This window comes from Leucoraja erinacea, chromosome 22, assembly GCF_028641065.1.
Source record: "Leucoraja erinacea ecotype New England chromosome 22, Leri_hhj_1, whole genome shotgun sequence".
Classification (NCBI taxonomy): Eukaryota; Metazoa; Chordata; class Chondrichthyes; order Rajiformes; family Rajidae; genus Leucoraja; species Leucoraja erinaceus.
The window spans coordinates 12,280,888-12,303,102 of NC_073398.1; the positions used below are offsets into that span (position 1 = coordinate 12,280,888).

The 22,215-nt window shown below is 44.2% G+C and overlaps 1 protein-coding gene across 1 annotated transcript in view; it reads left to right on the forward strand.

Annotated features, from left to right (window-relative positions):
- Window positions 1-4,683: 4,683 nt before the first annotated feature.
- Window positions 4,684-22,215, forward strand: part of LOC129708004 (mucin-5B-like) — a 37,264-nt gene continuing 19,732 nt past the window's right edge. The window contains exons 1-5 of the mRNA XM_055653561.1: window positions 4,684-4,739; window positions 15,397-15,429; window positions 18,898-18,960; window positions 19,084-19,309; window positions 21,552-21,669. Coding sequence (XP_055509536.1) covers window positions 4,691-4,739; window positions 15,397-15,429; window positions 18,898-18,960; window positions 19,084-19,309; window positions 21,552-21,669 — 489 coding nt within the window. The 5' untranslated portion in view covers window positions 4,684-4,690. The remainder of the gene's footprint in view (window positions 4,740-15,396; window positions 15,430-18,897; window positions 18,961-19,083; window positions 19,310-21,551; window positions 21,670-22,215) is intronic.

Sequence of the window (22,215 nt, forward strand, 5' to 3'; positions counted from 1 at the left end):
GCAGTCTGTGGACTGATTGTGGATCAGAGCAGTAGACGGTGACATTGTGCATTGCATGTACATGGAGGTTTCAATTTGAGTACAATCAGTACCAAACATTTTTAGATATTTGAGGTTAATACAGAGAAATGTGAAGTTTTGCATTTTGGGAGCACTAACATGGGCAGAACCTACTCAGTGAATGGCAGGGCTCCGGGGAGTGTTGTAGAGCAGAAGGATTGAGGAGTACAGGTGCATAGTTCATTGAAAGTGGCATCACAGGTAGATAGGGTGGTCAAAAAGGATTTTGGCATGTTGGCTTTCATCAGTCCCAGCATTGAGTTTGGTAGTTGGGAGGTCATGGGATTTAGGCGGTCACGTTGCAGTTGTATATGACATTGGTGAGGCTGCATTTAGGGTATGGTGTTTTGTTTTGGGCAACACCTAATGGGAAAGATGTTGTCAAGCTGGTAAAGGTGCAGAGAAGATTTATGAAGATGTTGCCAGGACTCGAGGGCCTGAGCTATGGGGAGAGGTTGAGCAAACTTGGACTCTATTCCTTGGAGTGCAGGAGGATGTGGGGTGATCTTACAGAGGTGTATAAAATCATGAGGGGAATATATTGGGTAGATGCACAGAGGATCTTTCAGTAGGAGAATCAAGAGCCTGAGGACATAGGTTTAAGGTGAGGTGGGAAAGATTTAATAAGAATCTGAAGGATAATATTTTCACGCAAAGGGTGGTAGGTGAATGAAATAAGCTGCCAGAGAAGGTAGTTGAGGCATGTACTATCACAATTTTTAAAGAAACATTTAGACAGGCACATGGATAGGGCAGGTTTAGAGGGATATGGGCCAAATGCAGGTTAGTGTCGAGCGTAGATGGGACATGTTGGTCGATGTGGGCAAGTTGGACTGAACGCTGTAGGACTCTGACTCGATATCAAACAACACTTTGACTCATGGCGTTTAGGTGAAAACAAATCAAGAAATAAATGGACAAAAAGTGAAAAACACCAAATTATATCAATTTTTGTCAAGCGTTTGCATTGTGGAAAATTATGATACAGATAGTTTTCTAGAAACATAATCCCTCCTTATTCTAGGGATGTACTGTATTGTTTAACAGTAGCCAAGATTAGTGATATGGAGAGATAAGCAAAAAAATGGCATCCATCAGGGAACAGGTGAAATTGTAGCTATCATCGTGGCATCCGGTTAGATTACTAACCGGAATATTTTAATTATAGTAAATAAGCCAGAAACATTTCTCACGCATTCTGAAAGATTCACCACTGATATAATTTTAGATCCGGTTGAAAGATAATGAATCTTCTGTGAGAAAACTAATATTTATTATCAAACAATCCTCACTGGTATTAGCATACAATGATGAATTAAATGCTAACAGAACAAATTATTTTATATCCTGCACAATGATTACATCAACATCTGATTTCATTACTTTTGATTAACTTCTATTAAGAGAAACAATTCATTTTTCAAACCAAAAACCCTTCATCTGAACAGCCTTCAATCTGAAACTCTTTCTTCTTCAACTAATGTTGCCTAAACTGCAGACTTCTTCCGGTAATTTTTTTTTTTTTTTTCAGATTTCTAGCATCCGCAGTTATTTAAATTTTAATAGGTAAAATTGTTACTGGTAAAATAACTGAATTAATCACCTCAGTTTAAAACTTCTATTAATTTATTAAAAAGGGAGTCAGTCTACCCCATGACAGAAGGGGGAGGAATTGTACAATTTTATAGCCACAAGGAATAAGGATCTTCTGTGGCGTTCTACACTATCTTGGTTCATTCTGTTGCTGAAGGTACTCCTCAGGTTGACCAGAGTGTCATGGAGGGGATGAGCTGTATTGTAAGATGCTCCGCAGTTTGAGGAGCATTTCCTCCAAGACTACCTCCCATGAATCCAACTCTGGCCCCAGGAAGGAACCATCCTTCTGGATGAGTTTGTTAATCCCATTGGCGTCAGTGGCCTTTGCCCTGCTGCCCCAGCACACAACAGTGAAGAAGATGGCACTGGCTACCATCGAACATCTGCAGCATCTCACTGCAGACGTTGAAGGAGTGGAGCCTTCTCAAAATGTACAACCAGCTCTGGACCTTCTTCTACAGGGCCTTTTCTACAGAGTTCCTGAACGAGTCTAGTTTACTGTCCAGGTACACTCCAAGTTATTTGTACTCCCTAGTAAACTGCACATCCACACCATTGATGGAGACGGAACAGGGGTTTTCCTCTCCTCCAAAAGTCCACCACAAACTCCTTAGTCTTGTCGGTGTTGAGCTGCATGTGATTCAGCCCACACCACTCAACAAAGTCGTTGACTAAAGGTTTGTATTCAGCTTCCCTCCCCTCACCAATGCAGCCCAGAATTGCAGTCATCTGAATACTTCTGCAGGTGGCAGGAGTCCGAGTTATATCTTAAGTCCGAGGTGTATATATTGAAAGGGAGAGAGGAATGTCCCCTTTGGGGCCCCTGTGTTGCTCTCTACCATGTCCGAGACATTATTCTGTAGCCTGACGTATTGTGGTCGTCTAGTCTGATAGTTGGTGATCCAGGACACCAATGGAATGTCCACCCGCATCTTCCTCAGTTTTCTCCCTAGCAGTGTAGTCCGGAGCACTGGAGAAGAAAAAAAAACATGAGTTTTATAGTGCTTCCCAGGTTATCCAGGTGAGCATAGGAACGATGGAGCAGGTGTGGATGAAGGCATCCTCAACCCCCATCTTTCTTTGGTAAACGAGCTGCAGGGGGTCCTGGTAGGGTTTAACCAGAGGTCGCAGGTGAGTGAACACCAGCCTCTCCAGGGACCATGATGTTTAACAGAATGCTTCCTGGATGAATGGGTTTCAACTACAGGGAGAACTTGGATAGCCTTGAATTGTTTTTTTTTGAATGTTGGATGTTGAGGGGAGACGTATTTTATGAAGCATAGATAGGGTAGACAGTCAGAACCTTTTTTGCATGGTAGAAATACCCAATACTAGAGGGCATAGCTATAAGGTGAGGGGAGAGAGTTTAATGGAGGAGTGAGAGGAAAGAATTTTACACAGAGGGTGGTGTGTGGCTGGAACACATTTCCTGGAGTGGTGCTGGAGGCAGAAATGATATTGGTGTTTAAGAAGCTTTAAGAAGTTTAAGATAGGCACGTGGAAGTATTGGGAATCGTGGGGTATGGATTACCTGCCGGCAGATGAAGTCAGTTTTATTAGGCATCATGTTTAGCACAAACATTGTGGGCGGAAGGGACGGTTCCTGTGCTCTACTGTTCTATGTTCTAACCATAAATTTACAATTCTTTGAATTTGCACAATTCTGTTCCTCATAATACTATCTGAAAGGAAATTAATATTTCCTGTATCATTTGTAAGTGGCCAACAGGAGACCACTTGCTGGGTATGCTGCTCAATGGCAGCGCCAAACAAGACCAACCCTTATATATCTGCACATAATCCGTATCGCTTTATTGCATGCATATCCATGTGCCAATCCAAAAGTCTCTTAAATACCACTAATGTATCTGCCTCCACCATCAACCCCGGCAGTGTGTTCCAGGGATTCACCATTTTTCAGAAATTTCCCAATGAGTTAGTACGTAAATCCTTTTCACCCCTTTTATGTCTTACACTTTTAATAAGGGATATATTTTAATAAAGCTCTTTCCAAATCTATTGACCTCCCTCTCCCTCTCTCTCCCCTCTCCCTCTCCCTCTCCCTCTCCCTCTCCCTCTCCCTTCCCCATTTGGATCAACTTCTTACGTTTTTCCTATAATTATACAGTGTCCAGTTATGGACTCTGAGAATCACCATTGAACATTATATTTTGTCAAATATGCCTTAAAGAGAGCTTGGTGTGTCCTCATAGCTCCAGCAACCATGGTTTGATCCAGACCTTCTTTGCTGTTTTATGAACATGTGGGTCACCATAGCTTATTTCTACATCCCAAAATATAATTGCCCCAGTGTAGAGTGATAAAGTGACTAATGAGCTGTGCCTATTTGTCACAGAGTATGTGCTGCTATGGCAGACTAGTATTTTTAAAAACTTGATTTTCAAATAATGAGTTTTTAATATTACAAAAAGATTAATTATTTTTCAAAAAACAATTTATTAACAGCACTTTTTAGTTTTCAGCAATGTTAGAATAGATTATAGGAAAATTAAGGGGGAATGGGAAACATTGGGCTGAATGGCGTGATAATGTTGCATAGAAATATGAAATATAAAACAATAAAAAATCATTCTTTGTGCCTTTAAAAAAACTGGAGTACAGGTCCACCACCGATTTTCTGGTAACTGGTGGTCTGGCACCTTCTTTAATCCAGACCAAATTACAAGAGCCTATTTGAAATCCATCGTGGAAGTCCCCCCGATAAAATGGCAGCGAGGCCGGGTGAGACGACCGATCTCAACCACATTGGGACTTCCATGGCCGATTGGCGATCACTGGAACGAGATAATCCGGAATGGTTTTGGAACCAAGGGTGCTGGAAAATCGGCGGTGGACCTGTATTACTGTGCAATTGTGTACACATGATTCATAAAGGTAAACCAAAGATATATGGATTTCATCACAATTTAATTTTGGTGAACTTCCTCATTTCATTCAAATTTGCCTGGGAGTTGTTGAGCTATAAAAGAGATCAATAAGAAGACTGCCACAGAAGGCTCAGTGTGCTGAAACCATGAAGCACCCAATACTTTGCCTATCCTGGTTATTGGTCCTCCTTAAAGGTAGGCTATTTTCCAATTATACTTCTATTTTTGTATTGTATACATTAACAAATTAGATGGCAATGGAGTTAACATTGTTAGTAAATTTGCAGATGACATCAAAATTGGTGGTATAGTGGAAAGTGAGGAAGGGTATCTAAGTTTACAACATGATTTCAATCAGTTAAGTAAGGAAGCCAAAGAATGGCAAAAATAATTTAACTCAGCTAAGTGTTAGGTGTTACACTTTGTAATGTCAAACCAGAACATGGTGAGGCCTAAAAGAGTTTTGCAGAACAGAGAGATCTGGGAATAAAGGTGCATGATTCCGTACAAATGGTGTCATGTGGATAGTATGGTAAAGAAGGCAATTGGTACACTTTCCTAGTTTTGGGTGCAATGGTTGTAACATCATGATGCATATGTGCAATTTGATGGTGAGAGCACAGACTACAGATGCGCCCCTACTTATATAAGGATTACATCCTATGGACCCTTACTTATGTCAGATGTTACAAAAGTCGGAAACAGAAGCACTACAGCAAATGTGTAAATTTACTATTCAGCGCGGAGATCACATAGGAGCATCCATGAGAATAAATGATTGGCTTGCAGAAACGGCTGGATGCGACAGCAATAGAGCTCTGCAACCGAGACTATTGAAACTCGCAACTCAGAAATAAAACAGTGGTTGTTTAGTAAAATTGTTTAGTAAGTGTGAGTTTATGTAAGTCGCCTTTTACGTGTCAGGGAGTGCCTGTACTTTGTGCAGTTCTCGTCACCATGCTACAGGAAGGATGCCATTGAATTAGAAAACGTGCAGGAAACATACACCAGGATGTTGCCGAGCCTTGCAGCCTTGTGTTATAGAGCGAGATTGAATACAAGGGTGGCACAGTGGTAGAGTGCTCCCTTACATTGCCAGGGACCTGGGTATGACCCTGGCTATGACCCTGGCTATGGGTGCTGTCTATGCAGAGTTTGTATGTTCTCGGCATGATCTGTGTATGTTTTCTCTGGTATCTCTGGTATCCTCAAACACACCAAAGACATACAGGTTTGTAGATCGATTGGCTTGGCATAATTGTAAATTGTCCCTTGTGTGTGTAGGATAGTGTTAATGTTGGGAGATTGGTGGTCGGCTTATACTCGGTGGGCCGAAGGGCCTGTTTCCACGCTGTATTTCAAAACTAAACTAAACTGGGACTTTTTTCTTCAGAGTGTAGGATGCTGAGGGGTGATCTTATTAAGGTGTACAAGATAATGAGTGGCATGGATAAGGTGAATGCTCAGTCTTTTTTCCTCAGAGTATTCAAAAACTAGAGTGCATAGGCTTAAGGTGAATGGGGAAGTATTTAGGAGGGAGCTCAGGGGTAACCTTTTCACCCAGACAGTAGTCTGGATCTGGAGTGAGCTGCTAGAGGAAGCAGTGAGAAACAGGTACAATTTTGACTTTTAAAATAAATTTGGACTGATATATGGTTAGGAAGAGATAAAGGATAAATAACAGTGCAACTCAAGAACAGGCTCTTCAACTCACAATGTCTGTGCCAAACATGACGCCAAGCATGATCTACATGTACAACCTCTTTCTTAGACGTAGTTCCTCCCACACTGTTCTGGTGACATTCTGAGTACATGTCCTGCAAATTTCATCCTGCGTACCTCTATGTCCTGGCTGAGAGACTTTTTTGCAGGGAAATTGCATATAAAATGAGCGACAATGCGCAATGAAAGGTCTCTGGGCCATATGCATTCTATGATCTTTGGTTTAATCAGTGTTGTGGGAGAACGGTATGTGGGTGTTTCTGTGTGAGAGGCAAGGTAGAGATAATAGATTTTAATGTTCCCTCATGGATCAGAAGCAACTTTGATTTAAAGCAAATCATGATGTACATGAGCCATTCTCATGATGTACATGTCATAAAAGCAATTATATTTGCCTTTTTTTTGCCTATAAGATATGAACATAAGCCATAAATATATGCCATATATTTATATATTATAAACACGTATATATGTAATATATATACGATACACACACGTATATAAATGTGATATTAATGTATATAATTATATAACATGCACATTTCCCTAGTTTCTTATATATACACACACACATATATTCATTATATATAAATGAGGCGTATATACATGTGTGATATATATGTATATAAATATATAACACACACATATATATATTTCTCTAGTTTCTTTCTTGTGATCTCTAATTTTGTTGAACCTTTTTTTCTTTCTTTCATTCAATCTCTTTTTTTCTTCAATTCCAAGACTTTAGTCGACACAACAAATGATACAACAGATCAAGTCATAAACAAAAAGAAATTACATTATATCAAGTGTCATTATAATACAACATTACAATAATTGTTCACAATACTCTCAACCCCACGCGGTGACCAGCGCCCACGGGAAAATCTCCAAAGTCCCCGTGAACACGGCATGTTCCCTCTCCAGGGACACACGTGCACGGATGTAGGCCCGAAAGAGGGGCAGGCAGCCGACTCTTGCCTGACCATCAACCGCCTGCTGCCTGGACCCGCGTATGGCTATCTTGGCCAGGCCCAGGAGTAAACCAACAGGTAAGTCCCCCTCCCCCCCACTTGGCTCTCCCCACACCCTGCCTTGTGTCCAAACACAAGAATCGTAGGACTAAAATGCAACCAGAACTTTAGGAACAACCCCTTCAGAAATTGGTACATGTGCAGTAGCCTCTCACATTCCATATAAACGTGGAACACGGTCTCTTCCTCGCCACAGAAAATACAAGCAGCGGACGAGCCCGTGAACCGACTCAAAAGTTTGTTACATGCCCCCGCTCTGTGCAGCACTCTCCACCCCAGGTCCCCAATGTAAAGGGGGACAACTCCCTTGTAGAGGGACCCCTACTGGGGACCTTCCCCGCCTTCAGGTGTGTCGGGACGGGAAACGAAGGCAAGGAGGTGCAGAATGTGCAGGAACATTCTGTACAGTGAGCGTCTCTTCGTGTCACAAAATGGCACGCTAATCATCTCAGAAATGCGGCTCAGGTTGTGTGGAGCCGGTGCCTGAGATATATCCCGGAACCGAGGCCCGATGAGCAGATCTGATGAAGCGGGTAAGAGCTCATTCAAAACCACTCTAGGCGCGCGCCTTTCCTCGACACCCTCCATGACTGGGTGAAGACCGGCCACTCCTGCAGCCGCAACATCCCGCTCCCCTCGTGGAGCAACATGCTGGCTGAAAACAACCAGATTCCTTACTCTTAACACATCCCGAGGACTGGCCGCCCTCCTCTAACGGGAGATTCAGGACAGCTGCGGAAACCCAGTGCTTCCTATTTCCCCAAAAGAAGTCCACCAGTTTCTTCTGTAGAGCATTTACAAAAATGGAAGGCGGGACAAGAGTAGCCAGCCGGTACCATAACATGGAGGCCACCAGCTGGTTTATGACCAACACCCTCCACTGAAAAGAAAGAACTCCAAGCAGGCCTGACCAGCACCCCAGCCTGGCAACCACTTTTGTCTCCAACTCCTGCCAGTTTGCCGGTCAAGCATCCTCAGTGGGACTCAGGTACACTCTCAGATAGAGGAGGTGCGTGGTGCTCCACGCAAACATTGCCATCTCCTCTGACAGGGAGTCCACCTGCCACTGACCCACTAAAAGTCCAGAGCACTTGCTCCAATTAATCCTGGCAGAAGATGCAGCCGAGAAAATCTTCTGGCAATCACGCATCCTCCGCAGGTCACCAGGATCGGTGAACATAAGGAGTACATCATCGGCATACGCCGAAAGAACCACCTCCACTCCCGGGCCCGGTAGGGCCAGGCCTGTCAACCTCCTCCGAAGGAGACACAGGAACGGCTCCACACAGACCGAGTACAACTGACCTGACATGGGGCACCCCTGACGGACCCCCTCCCAAAATGAAAGGGAGCCAACAACGCACCATTAATCTTCACAAGGCACTCCACTGTAGCATACAAAAGGCGGACCCGGGCCACAAAATGCGGTCCAAATCCAAACGCTTGCAACGTCCCGAAAAGGTATTCATGCTCTACCCTATCAAAAGCCTTCTCCTGATCAAGAGACAGAAAAGCAGCTGACTGACCAGTACCCTGTGCTAGATGAATCAGGTCCCTAACCAGGTGGATGTTATCCTGGATGGACCGGCCAGGGACTGTATTGGACTGGTCATGGTGAATCAATTGAGACAGCACGGAGCCCAGGCGATTTGCCATCGCCCGTGCAAAAACTTTATGTTCTGTGCATAGGAGAGAGACCGGGCGCCAGTTTTTCAACAAGCGGAGTTCCCCCTTCTTGGGCAGCAGGACAACAACTGCTCTACACCATGAGAGGGGCATCTCCCCGGTCGCCAGGCTCTCCCCCAGAACCAACATGTAATCACCCCCCCAGGATACCCCAGAAGGCTCTTACAAACTCTACCGTCAGCCCATCCAGCCCGGGGGACTTACCCCTCCTGAGCTGATGCAATGCACGAGTCAACTCCAAAGATAAAGGGCCATCAAGAAGATCGGCCACCTCCCTATCTACAATCGGTAGACCCTCCCACAGGTCCTGCTGAGCTTCCCCGCTGACTCCACCTGCGGAGAACAGGGATCCATAAAAGGACTTGACCAAGGCACTAATCCTCTCTGGATCCGTGACAGAGGAGCCATCATCTGCGAGCAGCTCTACGAGCTGCTTACGGGCTCCCCGCCCCTTCTCCAGAGAGAAAAAGAAAGGCGAAGCTCGATCCAGATCGTGCAGCATCTGGACCCGCGCCCTCACGTAAGCGCCTCGGGACCGCTCAAGTTGCAGGTTCCTCAAGGCTTCCTTCTCCTGAAACACACCCCATTCGCAAGAGTCACCTCCAACCTGACCCAGGCGAGAATCTGCGTCCATCAGCTCCTTCTCAAACCTCTCGACCACTGAGTCACACTACCCGGTCGACCCCCACGTGTATTCCTTACAAAAAAGATGTGAGCTTTCCCCACATCCCACCACTGCCTTAGGGAAGAGAAGCACCTCTGCCTCTCTCTCCACCTCACCCAAAACCGACTGAATGACTCCCGGAAACACCGATCCTCCAGCAGTCGGTTGATAAAGTGCCAGTACGCAGACCCGGCCCGAGCGTGCGCTGGATTAAAATCCACACGCACCAGACAGTGGTCGGAGCACGGCACCAGCTGCATTGAGGTCGCTGAGACACGGGAAACAAACGCTCGGGAGATATATATTCGATCAATGCGGGAACCCCCACCCTCGGACCTCTGCGAAAAAGCAGTGGAATCTGGGTTGAGGCCCCGCCATGCATCAACCAACTCAAAAGAATCAATCAACCCTCTCAGCTTCTTCGCTACAGCAGGGGCACACTGAGTACCAGAACGATCTCGCACCTCAAGTGTGCAGTTAAAGTCCCTCCCAAGGAAGGCACAGTCTCCCCGATCAATAGTGCTCAACAGAGCACTCAACACCTGAAGTAGGCCGGCCTGCATCGTGCCGGAGCTGGGGGCATACACGTTAATGAAATGCAACGGCATGCCGTCCAGGCTCACGGGCAGATGGAGCAAACGTCCTGGCACAACTTCTTGCACTTTTATAACATTGGGCAGGAAATTCTGAGCCAACAGAATGGCCACCCCACTCGAATTTGAGCTAAGATGACTCATAGAGACCTCATCTTCTCACTCCAATCTCCAGGTGGGTTCATCACTGACAACAGTATGCGTCTCCAGCAGAAAACACACTGCAAATTTCCCCTCCCTAAGGACCGATAAAAGCTGGAATCTGCGAAAACTCGCTCTACTCCCATTTAAGTTTAATGCAGCTAACGTGAATGCACTGGCACACTAAATTGAAACCCTCACACTTCTCCTCGTGGCTCTGTAGCCCTCTCTCTTAGGAACTCCAAAAAGTCCCTAAGCTGGCCCTGCTCAGAGTCAGGATGATCACTATCCTTGGTGGCAAGGATAGCCTCGAGAGTTTTAACTAATCCGGCAGATCAGCCCACCGTCTCTTAACAGCATCAATCTTTGTCCTGCTGGTACGGCTTGTTTTTAGAAACTCCCGCATCAGAAGTCGAAAGACCAGAGCTCTCTGGAATTTCACTAACTCCTCCACACAAACTGGCCCCATCACTCTTCCCCCTCCTCCGGCATGACACCACCCCCAGGAGCAATGCCGGGGAAGGATCCCGAAGCCCCTATCCACATCACGCAGCCCACTGACTGGCTGGGCTCCTGCGCTCTGCCCTCACCCTCTACATCTGGGCCTGGGGAAGAAAAAACAAGAGGCACCCCCAGGGTCTGTGGTAAACTGACACCCCGAGAATCTGAAAGAGGATCGCTGCCTGAAATAGCTCCGACCTCCACAGCACCTAAAGCACCCCCTCCACTGGCAACACCCAGAGGCTCTCCACTTGCTTTTTTACTCTCCCCTGCCAACTCAGCCGGCAGTACAGTACACACCTCAGCACCTCCATTGGCTCTAATATTGAGCACAGATTGGTACACCATTCCCCCCGACCACCCACCCCCCCACCTCGGGCTGACTCTGCTCATCCCCTGTCTCAGGGTCCACACTATCAGGCGAGCTTACCCCTCCCTCTAGCGTGCCAACACCCTCAGTAGGCCTCTGAAACGAGGGGACCTCCTCTGACCCAGAGGACACACCCCCAGGGGAGCTAAGCTCAACACGCGATGAGATAACTCCCTCAGAGGGCTCCTGAGACGAAAGGACATCCCCCCGCCCAGAGGACACAACTCCAGAGGGGTCTACCCTATCACCTGATCTTGTGGTACCCTCGGGAGATCCCTGAAGTGGAGGCTCAACCTCCAACCCAGAAGACGTCATTTCCTGACCTCCAACCACATCGGTGGTGGAACGTCTGGAAAAATACACCCCCCTAACTTTGGACCCACGTCCTTGCTCTTCCTCGCCAGGCCCAATCCTCCTTTTTGTCCCACTAGCATGCGGCGGTGTGGTGACCTCCATAAGGAAAGGGTCTTCCTCTTCCACACTACCCCCAGCCACTTTACCACCCGCACGTTTTGCCTTCCCTCCCCCGTCAGAGCCACCTCAGCTCCTTGCTGCGCCACGGCAGTTGCACTCTGGACCTCACTGAAGCTGACAGGTGCCCCTTAGGTGATCTCCGCACTCGGCAGTTGCACACCCGCCTGCTTTTGACTCGCTTGGGTGATCTTTTTCTGCTTTTTCTTCTTCTTCTGCTGTCCCATTTCTCTCCACCCTCCCCCTGTGCCTCACCTTTCCCCAACTCCAACGCATGGTTCTAGGGAGACACCTACACCTCAAAGCTCCCCTCATCACATTCCCCCACCCCCACCTTCACAAACACCCTCTTGAAACTGAGAATCCCTTTTTCCTCCGGGTGCATGAGCCTAAAGCACTTAGACCACACCTCCCCAATCTGAGACAGGTACGGAATGAGTGTCGCATCCGGAATACATGTAGGGCAACTCCGCAGGAGAACCTATCTCACCCTGGACACCCCTGCGTCCACCTGTATATGGACCCCCCCCCACTGAAATCCCCCTCTCCAACACTGTGGCCACATCCTCCCGGGTCTTCAATATCATCTCAACCTTTCCACTCTCGAACTCGGAAGAGACAATAGCCCCCCTCCCAAGAAGGGCATTCATAGCCTTCGTAATTACTCCCTTGGACATCTGGGGCCCAATTTGAACCGAGATACCAAAACTGTCCCAGTCCAAGTCAACATGAGGCTCATATTCAGATGGCCTCGTTTCCGCTGCTGATGTCACCACTGCGTAACTCCTCTCCATCAGCCGAGCACCCCGCCATCGCCATCCGGACAGAGGCAAAAACCAGCTCCTGGCACCCCAGCAGCTCAGCAAATTAATTCCCAGGGACAGTCACAGTCCAAAGCAATCCTCTCCCCTCTCTCCCCCCCCCTCCTCCCCCTCACCCCCTCACCCCCTCTCCCCCTCTCTCCCTCTCTCCCTCCCTCCCTCCCTCTCCCGTACCATAGTTTAGTCTTGAATTTAACATATATTTGAGGGAAATCTAACATATATTTGTGTGAAATGAGTTGCCGTATTTCCCGGCCATGAAGACGCACCAACATTTGAGTTGCTACATTTTGAAAAAAAGGCTGGCGGGACAGGATTGAGGGTTTGCTTTAGTTCAGTGGTCGGCACCCTTTTTTGCATAGGGGCCAGTACCCTCCGGGACTAGCTGCAGTTCCCAGGTCGCTTGTGAGCCCCGGTTCTAGCTGCAGTTTCGCTGTCCAGTCCCAGTGGTCGCTCGCAGCCACCCGAGCTGCTGAGTGAGTTTTTAAATGTGAATATCTCATAACAACACATTTGTTGGTTAGCAGTATATTGCATCAATCCATTCAATTATAAATAATTTTTCATTAAAATTCATAAGCAAGGATAACATTTTTTATTTCTGTCATTCATGGTAAGATTTACATAATTTACATCGTTTTATGTGTGAGATATACAGGGTTGCAGTGTTTCACATATCAGCTAACCAATGAAAGTGATGTAAATTTCAACGTATTTCGAACAATAATACCCCCACCCCTGCTTACCCCATAGGACAAAATGTCCAACGTATATACAATAATACATAAATCGTCATTTACATTATTTTGTGAGGCTAACAAATCACAATTTCCTGCTTTAAAGGCTTTGATGCAGATGGGAGTTTCTCATTCTTCCTCTTGAGTATCCTGCATTGGGAAGACAGACATTTCGGTGGGTTAGGGATGTCAAAGAGCTTTGGAACTGCATTCCAATTTATCCTATTCTTGGTCTGCTTGTTGGAAAACTGGTCAAGTTCGAAGTGTTCAGAACAAAGACTGCAGTTCTTTGACAAGTACTCCATAGTTCGGTGTAGGAGGTCTTGTCGATGAGTATTCTGGACCCACTATCGACATCTGAAATGACAGTAAAATATCATATAGAATTAACTTATAAGAACAAATTTGATTATAACTACATACCTGTAGAAAGGATGATATCACTTAAATGCAATTGTTTTCAGGGGTGGGGAGAGATGTATATTGAAAATGCATTTTTTCTCTAATAGGTCAATTTATCTTAAATGTAGAAGCGCTTACATTAGCATGCATGCCTTACAACAAGAACAAAACCAAAAACATACAGCAGTGTAAAAATTGATACCTTTATTATTGTTTAAGAAGGAACTGCAGATGCTGGAAAATCGAAGGTAGACAAAAATGCTGGAGAAATTCTCACATTTTAGTTTACCTTTATTATTGTGTCTAGATCCATACAAGTTAAAGTTTCTAATAACTTGCTCATGTACTAAAAAATGAGGTCTTATATAATATAATACATTGTTGGGATCATAAGAATAGAATTGTATATGTTAAAGTCATCATACATTGGGAAGGAAATTAAGGCTTTAATGTGTGCTCCTCGTGGCATGTCGTTGTTCCCTATAACACCATTTATCATGTATTTTAAACATCATTTCAAAGCGGCTTAAACACAAGCCGATTCGGGACCTCCGCGGCTTGGAGGTCCCAAATCGACGGCTTCCTACCGGAGACCAGGGCTTCATGGTGTTATAGGGCGTGGTCCAGCGGTCAGAGCTCTTCACCGGCGAGGAATCCCATACTCCGCGAGGGAAGGTCCACACTGCGCCCGTGGCTGTAAGCGCCACAGACCGCGGCTTCAGGATGTTATAGTCTGCAGGCCAGCAATCAGAGCAATTCTTCTGACGATCTGAGCTATAGGAAGAGATCGGGCAGGCTACACGACAGAAAGTAATAATTTTTTTCTTACCTTTTCGTCTTTAGTGGGGAACCTGAAGAAAGACAGGTCGGGTCGCTTACATTGGCGATTCGAGCACTTTATAGCTGACCAGCACGCTACGCTTGTAGATGTGGAACCCATGAACAAAACCGATTAAAAAAATCGTGATATATATTTGATTCCCGAAATAGTGCGAAAAAATGACCCATGACCAACTACGGCTTTTTCGCCTAGTGGTCTATCTTGCTCTGTATCTTTGGCTAATACCCTCTAATCCAGGTATCGTTCTGGTAAACCTTTTCCGCTCCCTTTCCAAAACTTCTAGGGTAGGAACAGGAAGATAGGTCCGATGGTGTATGGATGAAGAGTTGGTGCAGGGGGCAGGGATTCACATTTGTGGATCATTGGGATTTTTTCTGGGGCAGAGGTGACCTGTACAAGAACTACGGGTTGCACCTGAACTGGAGCGGAACCAATATCCACCAGATAGGTTCTTTATTTATTTATTCCTTCTTACATCTGGGCATTAATGACAATACACATATTGTCCATTCCCAATTGCATTTGAGAAGGTAATGGTAAAGCAGCCTTTTCAGAAGCTGTAATCCACAGGTAAAGATGCTCCAACAGTACTAATCAGAATAGAGTTCCATCATATGTCCCATCATAATATTATTGTAGCCTTCATGAATATCCTCCATCTCCACTGTACTAAACTTATTGCAGGTGCCCTTCCCTTTCAGTCCCTTCCTCTATGACTAAAGGTTCTAAGACATTAAATATTTTGCAAACGATCCAATTAATAATAAAGCTTTTATCAACATTGTTGAAAATGATTTTGCAAGTCTAACTTTTAAATGATTGCTAAGTTTAAATGAGTGTTTTGAAAATCCTATATTTTACTTTCACAGATATATCTGCGCAGATAGCTAATTCAGACAAAGGTATGCAAACTCCTTCTGAAGTTTATTCTTTTCCAGGACTTTAAATAGTGGAAGTTATTATCTGACACTAATCAGTAACTTTTTTTATGCCTGATATTTTTATCTTCATGTAAAGCATTTTGAGAAGTGTATGTTATTAGAGATCATAGAGTTGTAGAGTAATACAATGTGTGAAGATCACCCCCTCATCCTTCTGCGCTCCATGGAATGAGACCCAGCTTACTTAACTTCCCCCTATAGCTCACAACCTCTAGTTCTGGCAACATCCTCGTAAATCTTTTCTGAACTCTTTCAAGCTTGACAATACCTTTCCTGTAACATAGTGCCCAGAACTGAACACAATATTCTAAATGCGGTCTCACCAACACCTTATACAACTGCAACATGACCTCCCAACTTCTATATTCAATACTCTGACTGATGAAGGCCAAAGTGCCAAAAGCCTTTTTGACCACCTTATCTACTTGTGACTCGACCTTCAAGGAACCATGCACTTGTACTCCTAGAACCCTCTGCTCCACAACACTACCCAGAGGCCTAACATTCACCGTGTAGGTCCTGTCCCTGTTTGATGTCCCAAAATGCAACACCTCACACTTCTCTGTATTAAATTCCATCAAACATTCCTCGACCCACCTGGCCGATCGATCCCGATCCTGCTGCAATCTTTCACAACCATCTTCACTATCTGCAAAACCACTCACTTTTATATCATCAGCAAACCTGCTAATCTTGCCATGTATCTTGCCATGACTAACAGTAATGGGCCCAGCACCGAACCATGAGCACACCACTAGTCACAGGCCTCCAGTCCGAGAAGCAACCTTCCACTATCACCCTCTGCTTCCTTTCATGAAGCCAATCTGCTATACATTCAGCAATCTCTCCTTGGATCCCATGCGATCTAACCTTCCGGAGCATCCTACCATGCGGAACCTTGTCAAATGCCTTACTGAAATCCATGTAGATAACATCTACAACTCTGCCCTAATCGACCTATTGGTCATGTTTTCAAAGAAATCAATCAGATTTGTGAGACACAACCTCCCATGTACAAAATCATGTTGACTATCCCTAATCCGCCCTTGCCCATCCAAATGCCTTTATAATCTATCCCTCAGAATATTCTCTAGTAACTTTCCAACTGCAGATGTTAAGCTCACCGGCCTATAGTTCCCAGGATTTTCCCTGCAACCCTTCTTAAAAAGAGGCACAACATTTGCCACCTTCCAGTCTTCCGGCACCTCTCCAGTATTTAAGGACGATTCATAAATTTCAAGCAGGGCTCCCTGAAACTCCCTCTAAAGTTTATTATTTTTCAGGACCTTATATTGTGGGAGTTATTACCTTCTAACAATCATCAGTAACTATTTTAATGCCTGATATCTATTATTTTCTTTGTCATGTAAAGCACTTTGAGAAATGTATGTTTTTAGAGGTGTCATGTAGATATACTATAGGTTGCAGTCACGGTTTTCTTTCTGTGATTTACATTTGATTATCCCATATTTAAAAAAAAAAGTATTACAGAGTTAGTATTGTAGATGAACAAAGATGATATGTTAATTATTTTTTTGTTTATTTATCCATGGTTATTTATTGTTAATAATAATAATAATACATTTTATTTATGGGCGCCTTTCAAGAGTCTCAAGGCCACCTTACAAAAATAAGCAAGTAGAGGAAAAATATGTAAGAGGAATGAAATAAATAGTAGAGACATGACTAGTACACAAAATTAAAGACAGAATTCAATTCAAAACACAATATGATGCAATTCATGCACAGATGAAAAGGGAGGGGGACGTGGGGCTAAGGATAGGCAGAGGTGAAGAGATGCGTCTTGAGGCGAGACTGGAAGATGGTGAGGGACGCGGAATTGCGGATCAGTTGGGGGAGGGAGTTCCAGAGCCTGGGAGCTGCCCTGGAGAAGGCTCTGTCCCCAAAACTGCGGAGGTTGGACTTGTGGATGGAGAGGAGACCGGCTGATGTGGATCTGAGGGACCGTGAGGGTTGGTAGGGGGAGAGGAGGTCAGTGAGATATGGGGGGGCCATATGGTGGAGGGCTTTGTAGGTGAGGATCAGGATTTTGTAGGTGATCCGGTGGGAGATGGGAAGCCAGTGAAGTTGTTTGAGGACTGGAGTGATGTGATGCCAGGATTTGGTGTGGGTGATGAGTCGGGCGGCTGCATTCTGGACCAGTTGGAGTCGGTTGATGTAGGTGGAGCTGATGCCAAGGAGAAGTGAGTTGCAATAGTCCAATCGGGAGGAGATGAAGGCATGGATGCGTCTTTCAGCAGCGGGAGGTGTGAGAGAGGGTCTGAGTTTGGCGATGTTGCGGAGATGAAAGGAGGAGGTTTTAATGACATGGCGGATGTGAGGCTCAAGGGAGAGGGTGGAATCAAAGATCACGCCAAGGTTGCTGTCCTGGGGCGATGGGGAGACAGTGGTGCCGTTGATGGTGAGAGTGGGGTTATTGATTTTGAGTGTGGATTGTTGTTATCAGTGTTCCTATTCCATATGTTTAGATGCTATGTGGAAAAAAACAACGTGGACCAGATTTATTGTTAGTAATTATTTCTTCTCTGCTACCTTTCATTAGATGCCATTAAAATTGAAATAGACACAAAATGCTGTAGTAACTCAGCAAGACAGTCAGCATCTCTGGAGAGAAGGAATGGGTGACGTTTCAGGGCGAGACCCATCTTCTGAAGGGTCTGTAGAAAGATCTCGTTCCTCCAGAAATATTAGAAACATTGCCAATCGGACTGAACCAATTCCGCAACTTATTCATGAAAATTATGTTAATAAGTTTAATCTTTTGATCGTTCCACCTACAACCTGGGATACATTTAAATGTCAAAATTGAAACCTTTTAATAGCAGGTCTTCCTTTACATGTTGACAATTTCATCTATTTGCCTCAACATATCCCTTCACTACATTTAGGCACATCTACTTATCTCCTGAACATAATTATGTTACTTGTGACTCTTGAATTGTGAGCAAACTAAATAGGAATATTCCTAATTGATATCAAATATTGCATATTACTTGAATAATAAAAAACTCTTACTTTTAAAATGTTCCATCCAATTATTATCCTGTTCAATATGTCTTTCCTCACTGTTAGTTTTTCACTACAATATTCTTCTAAATTAATGAATATGATCTGATTCAAAATATTTATGATGCAGTAAAAATTAATAGCCGTTTAAAAATTACAACTTACCAAGAATTGTGGACAATAAGCGTATGTGCTTCATGTGGAAGTTAGTTAATAATAGTAATGCCATGGATTCTGAAATTACACTGAGACATTATTATAAAATGTAAATTAATATTTCCTGACGTTTGTCCCATCATTATTTTAACTAGTGGGTTAACCCCATTAATTTAGGTTATGGATGTTGTTGTTAAAGCTTATTACATATGTATTTCTAACTCCAATGAAATTACTTTGAAATAGAATGGGTCTCTAAGCCAAATCCAGAAACTGCTCTCACTGCTTTGTTACCAAATTGGAAATACCGTGAGTATATTTTTCCTCTCTTGTTGTGATTTTTGAATATCCAAAGATATCATCGATAACATTGCATCATATTGAATAGGTTTCTGTTGTTTTAGTGCAAAGTTATTATTTCCTTTTTTTCAGGTACTTGTACAACATGGGGGAATGGAGCAGTTAGAAGATTTGATGATAATTTCTACCATTTTACTTCAAATTGCTACTTCGTTTTGAGTTCCAATTGCCAAGACCCAAGTAATCTGAACGTGAAGATCCTCCGAGGAAAATCTGGCCATCTGCGACATATTTTCATTGAAATAGAAAGTGTTATGATTGTTGTAAATGAAGGGAATATTACAGTTAAGGATCAACAGTAAGTTATGTTTAATATTTTTGCTGATGCGTTTTCAAGGTTACTTTCAGATCATCTTATTTAATGTCCATCTGCCCTTAAATTCTGACCCTCCCTACATTGATGCTGCATTTGAAATGTTGCATGGAGTTCTGGTCACCCCTTTACAGGAAAGATGTGGAGGGTTTGGAAAGGGTGCAGAAGACGCTTACCAGAATGCTGCACGGATTGATGGGTTTCATCTACAGTGAGCGGTGGGATACTTGGATTGTTTTTGTTGGAACATCAGAGGTTGAGGGGAGACATGATAGAAGTATATAAAACTATGAAATGCAAGGATTGGGTGGACAGTCAGACCCTTTTTCCCAGCGTGGAAATATCCAACACTAGATGACATAGGTATAAATTGAGAAGGGAAATGTTTAATGGAGATGTGTGGGACGAGTTTTTTCCACAGACATTGGTGGTGGCTTGGAACGTATTGCCAGGGGGGTTGGTGGAGGCAGATATGATAATAGTGTTTAAGAGGCTTTTAAATAGGCACATGGAAGTACAGGGAGTAAAGGGATATGGATCATGTACAGGCAGATGATATCATTCTAACTAGGCATCATGGTCGGCATAACCATTTTGGGCTGAGGGGACCATGCCTGTACTGCAATTTTTCTATTTTGTTCTAATATCAATGTTAGCATTGTTGGACCATAACTACTTTCGTAATATTGGTTGAGAAATACATATTGACCTGGGACAATCCCTTCTGCTTTTGTCATGTGACAATTTTTTCACGTTTAAAGCCAGACTAGGCATTATTTCAAAATGAAAGCCGATCAATGGGATCTTCAACTATACACCGCTCATATGGTACTAATGCTCAAGTTTCAGGAGGAAATTCTAAGCCCTTAACACAGGGGGAAGAGTCCTTCCATCAATTGTAAACTATTTGATAAATGCTGGAGTAACTCAACAGGACATGCCGCACCTCTGGAGAGAATGAATGGGTGACATTTCGGTTTGAGACCCTTCTTCAGACTGATGTCGGGGAAGAGGGAGATACATTGATAAGGAAGTGTAAGGTGTGAAAACAGGACAAAGGGAATCAAGATTAAGGGAAATGTAGAATAGATGATCAGTGTTAGCTCGATGAAGGTCACATCAAAGCAAACAAAGATAAACTGTAGTCGGACACAGTTGGACTGGTCGGAGAACTGGGAAAGGGGTGGGATGGAGAGAGATGGAAAGCAAGGGAGAGCTGCTTGAAGTTAGAGAAGTCAATGGTCATATCACTGGGGTATAAGCTGCCCAAGCAAAATATAAGGTGCTGTTCCTTCACGTTGCGCTGGGCCTCACTCTTTCAATGGAAGAGGCCCTGGACAGAAAGGTCCGTGCGGGAGTGGGTGGGGGCGTTAGTGTTTAGCAATCGTGAGATCAGGTAGGTTTAGGCAGACAGAACAGAGGTGTTCAGCAAAACAATCGCCAAGCCTGCGCTTGGTCTTGCCGATATATAGGAGTCCACACCTGGAAAAGCGGATATAGTAGATGAGGTTGGAGGAGGTGCAAGTAAATCTCTGCCCCACCTGAAAAGACTGTTGGGATACTTGGATGGAGTCAAGGAGGAAGGTATAGGAACAGGTATTGCATCTCCTGTGGTTGCAGGGGAAAGTACCTGGAGAGTGGGCAGTTTGGGTGGGAAGGGACGAGTTAACCAGAGAGCTGCGGAGGGAACGGTCTCTGTGGAAAGTGGAAAGGGTTGGAGGTGGGAAGTGGTGGCATCCAGTTGGAAGTGGCAAAAATGTTGGAGGATTATGTGTTGTATGTGATGGCTGATGGGGTGGAAGGTGAGGATTAGGGGGACTCTGTCTCTGTTGAGACTGGGGGAGCAAAAGCAGAGCTGCAGGATATTGAGGAGACCCTAGTGAGTGCCTCATCTATGATGGAAGAAGGAAACGAGGACATCTCCAATGTCCTGGTGTGGAACATCTCTTCCTGGGTGCAGATGTGGCCTAGATGGAGGAATTGTGAGTAGGTAATAGCGTCTTTGCAGGAAGCAGGATGGGAAAAAGTATAGTCGAGATAGTTGTGGGTGTCAATGGGTTTGGAATAGACATTAGTCAATAGTCTATTTCCTGCGATGGAAACTGTGAGATCAAGAAACACTAGGGAGATGTCGGAGATGGCCCAAGTTTATCTTTATTGACAGTAAAATTGTTTTGGCTATGAGAACTAAAGCACTTTTCATTTGATAATTTTTTACATTTTATAGCATAACAGTGCCATACGATGACAAGATAATCAGCGTTCAGCAATATGGGACTTACATAAAATTTTCAAATAGGAAGCAGACTATGTTTGTACTATGGAACTTAAAAGATGAATTATCGGTAAGTAATGTTCAGTCATTCCCTTCTTTTTGAGTTTGAATGTACATTCAAAATTGTAGATTAAGTTTCAGTCATTTGCATTGCTTCTGGAAATCAGAATTTCATTCCTGATGACTGGTAATCTACCCAAGTAAATACTGGTCTGGAAATTCAAGTGTTACAATATCCTCAATCTCTGCGAATAATATTTTAAGTAACATTACTGCTTTAAGCCTGCATCTTCACCCCTATACCATGTAAACAAGCAAAGTGTTCATTCAGATGTATTCAAGTACTTATATCACCTTACCTGGTATTTATAAATTTGTTGACATAGTTGTAGAACATAGGCTAATATGGCACCAGAAAAGCCCTTCGGCACGCAATGACTGTGCCGAAGGCGATGCCAAGACTATTACTTGCCTACCTGCACATAATCCATATCGCTCCATTCCCTGCAGATCAATATACCTATCCAAAAGTCTTATCTGCCATTAATATTTCTGCTTCAACCATATACTCATCAAACAAAAACTTGCCCCGCACATCTCCTTTAAACTTTGCCCC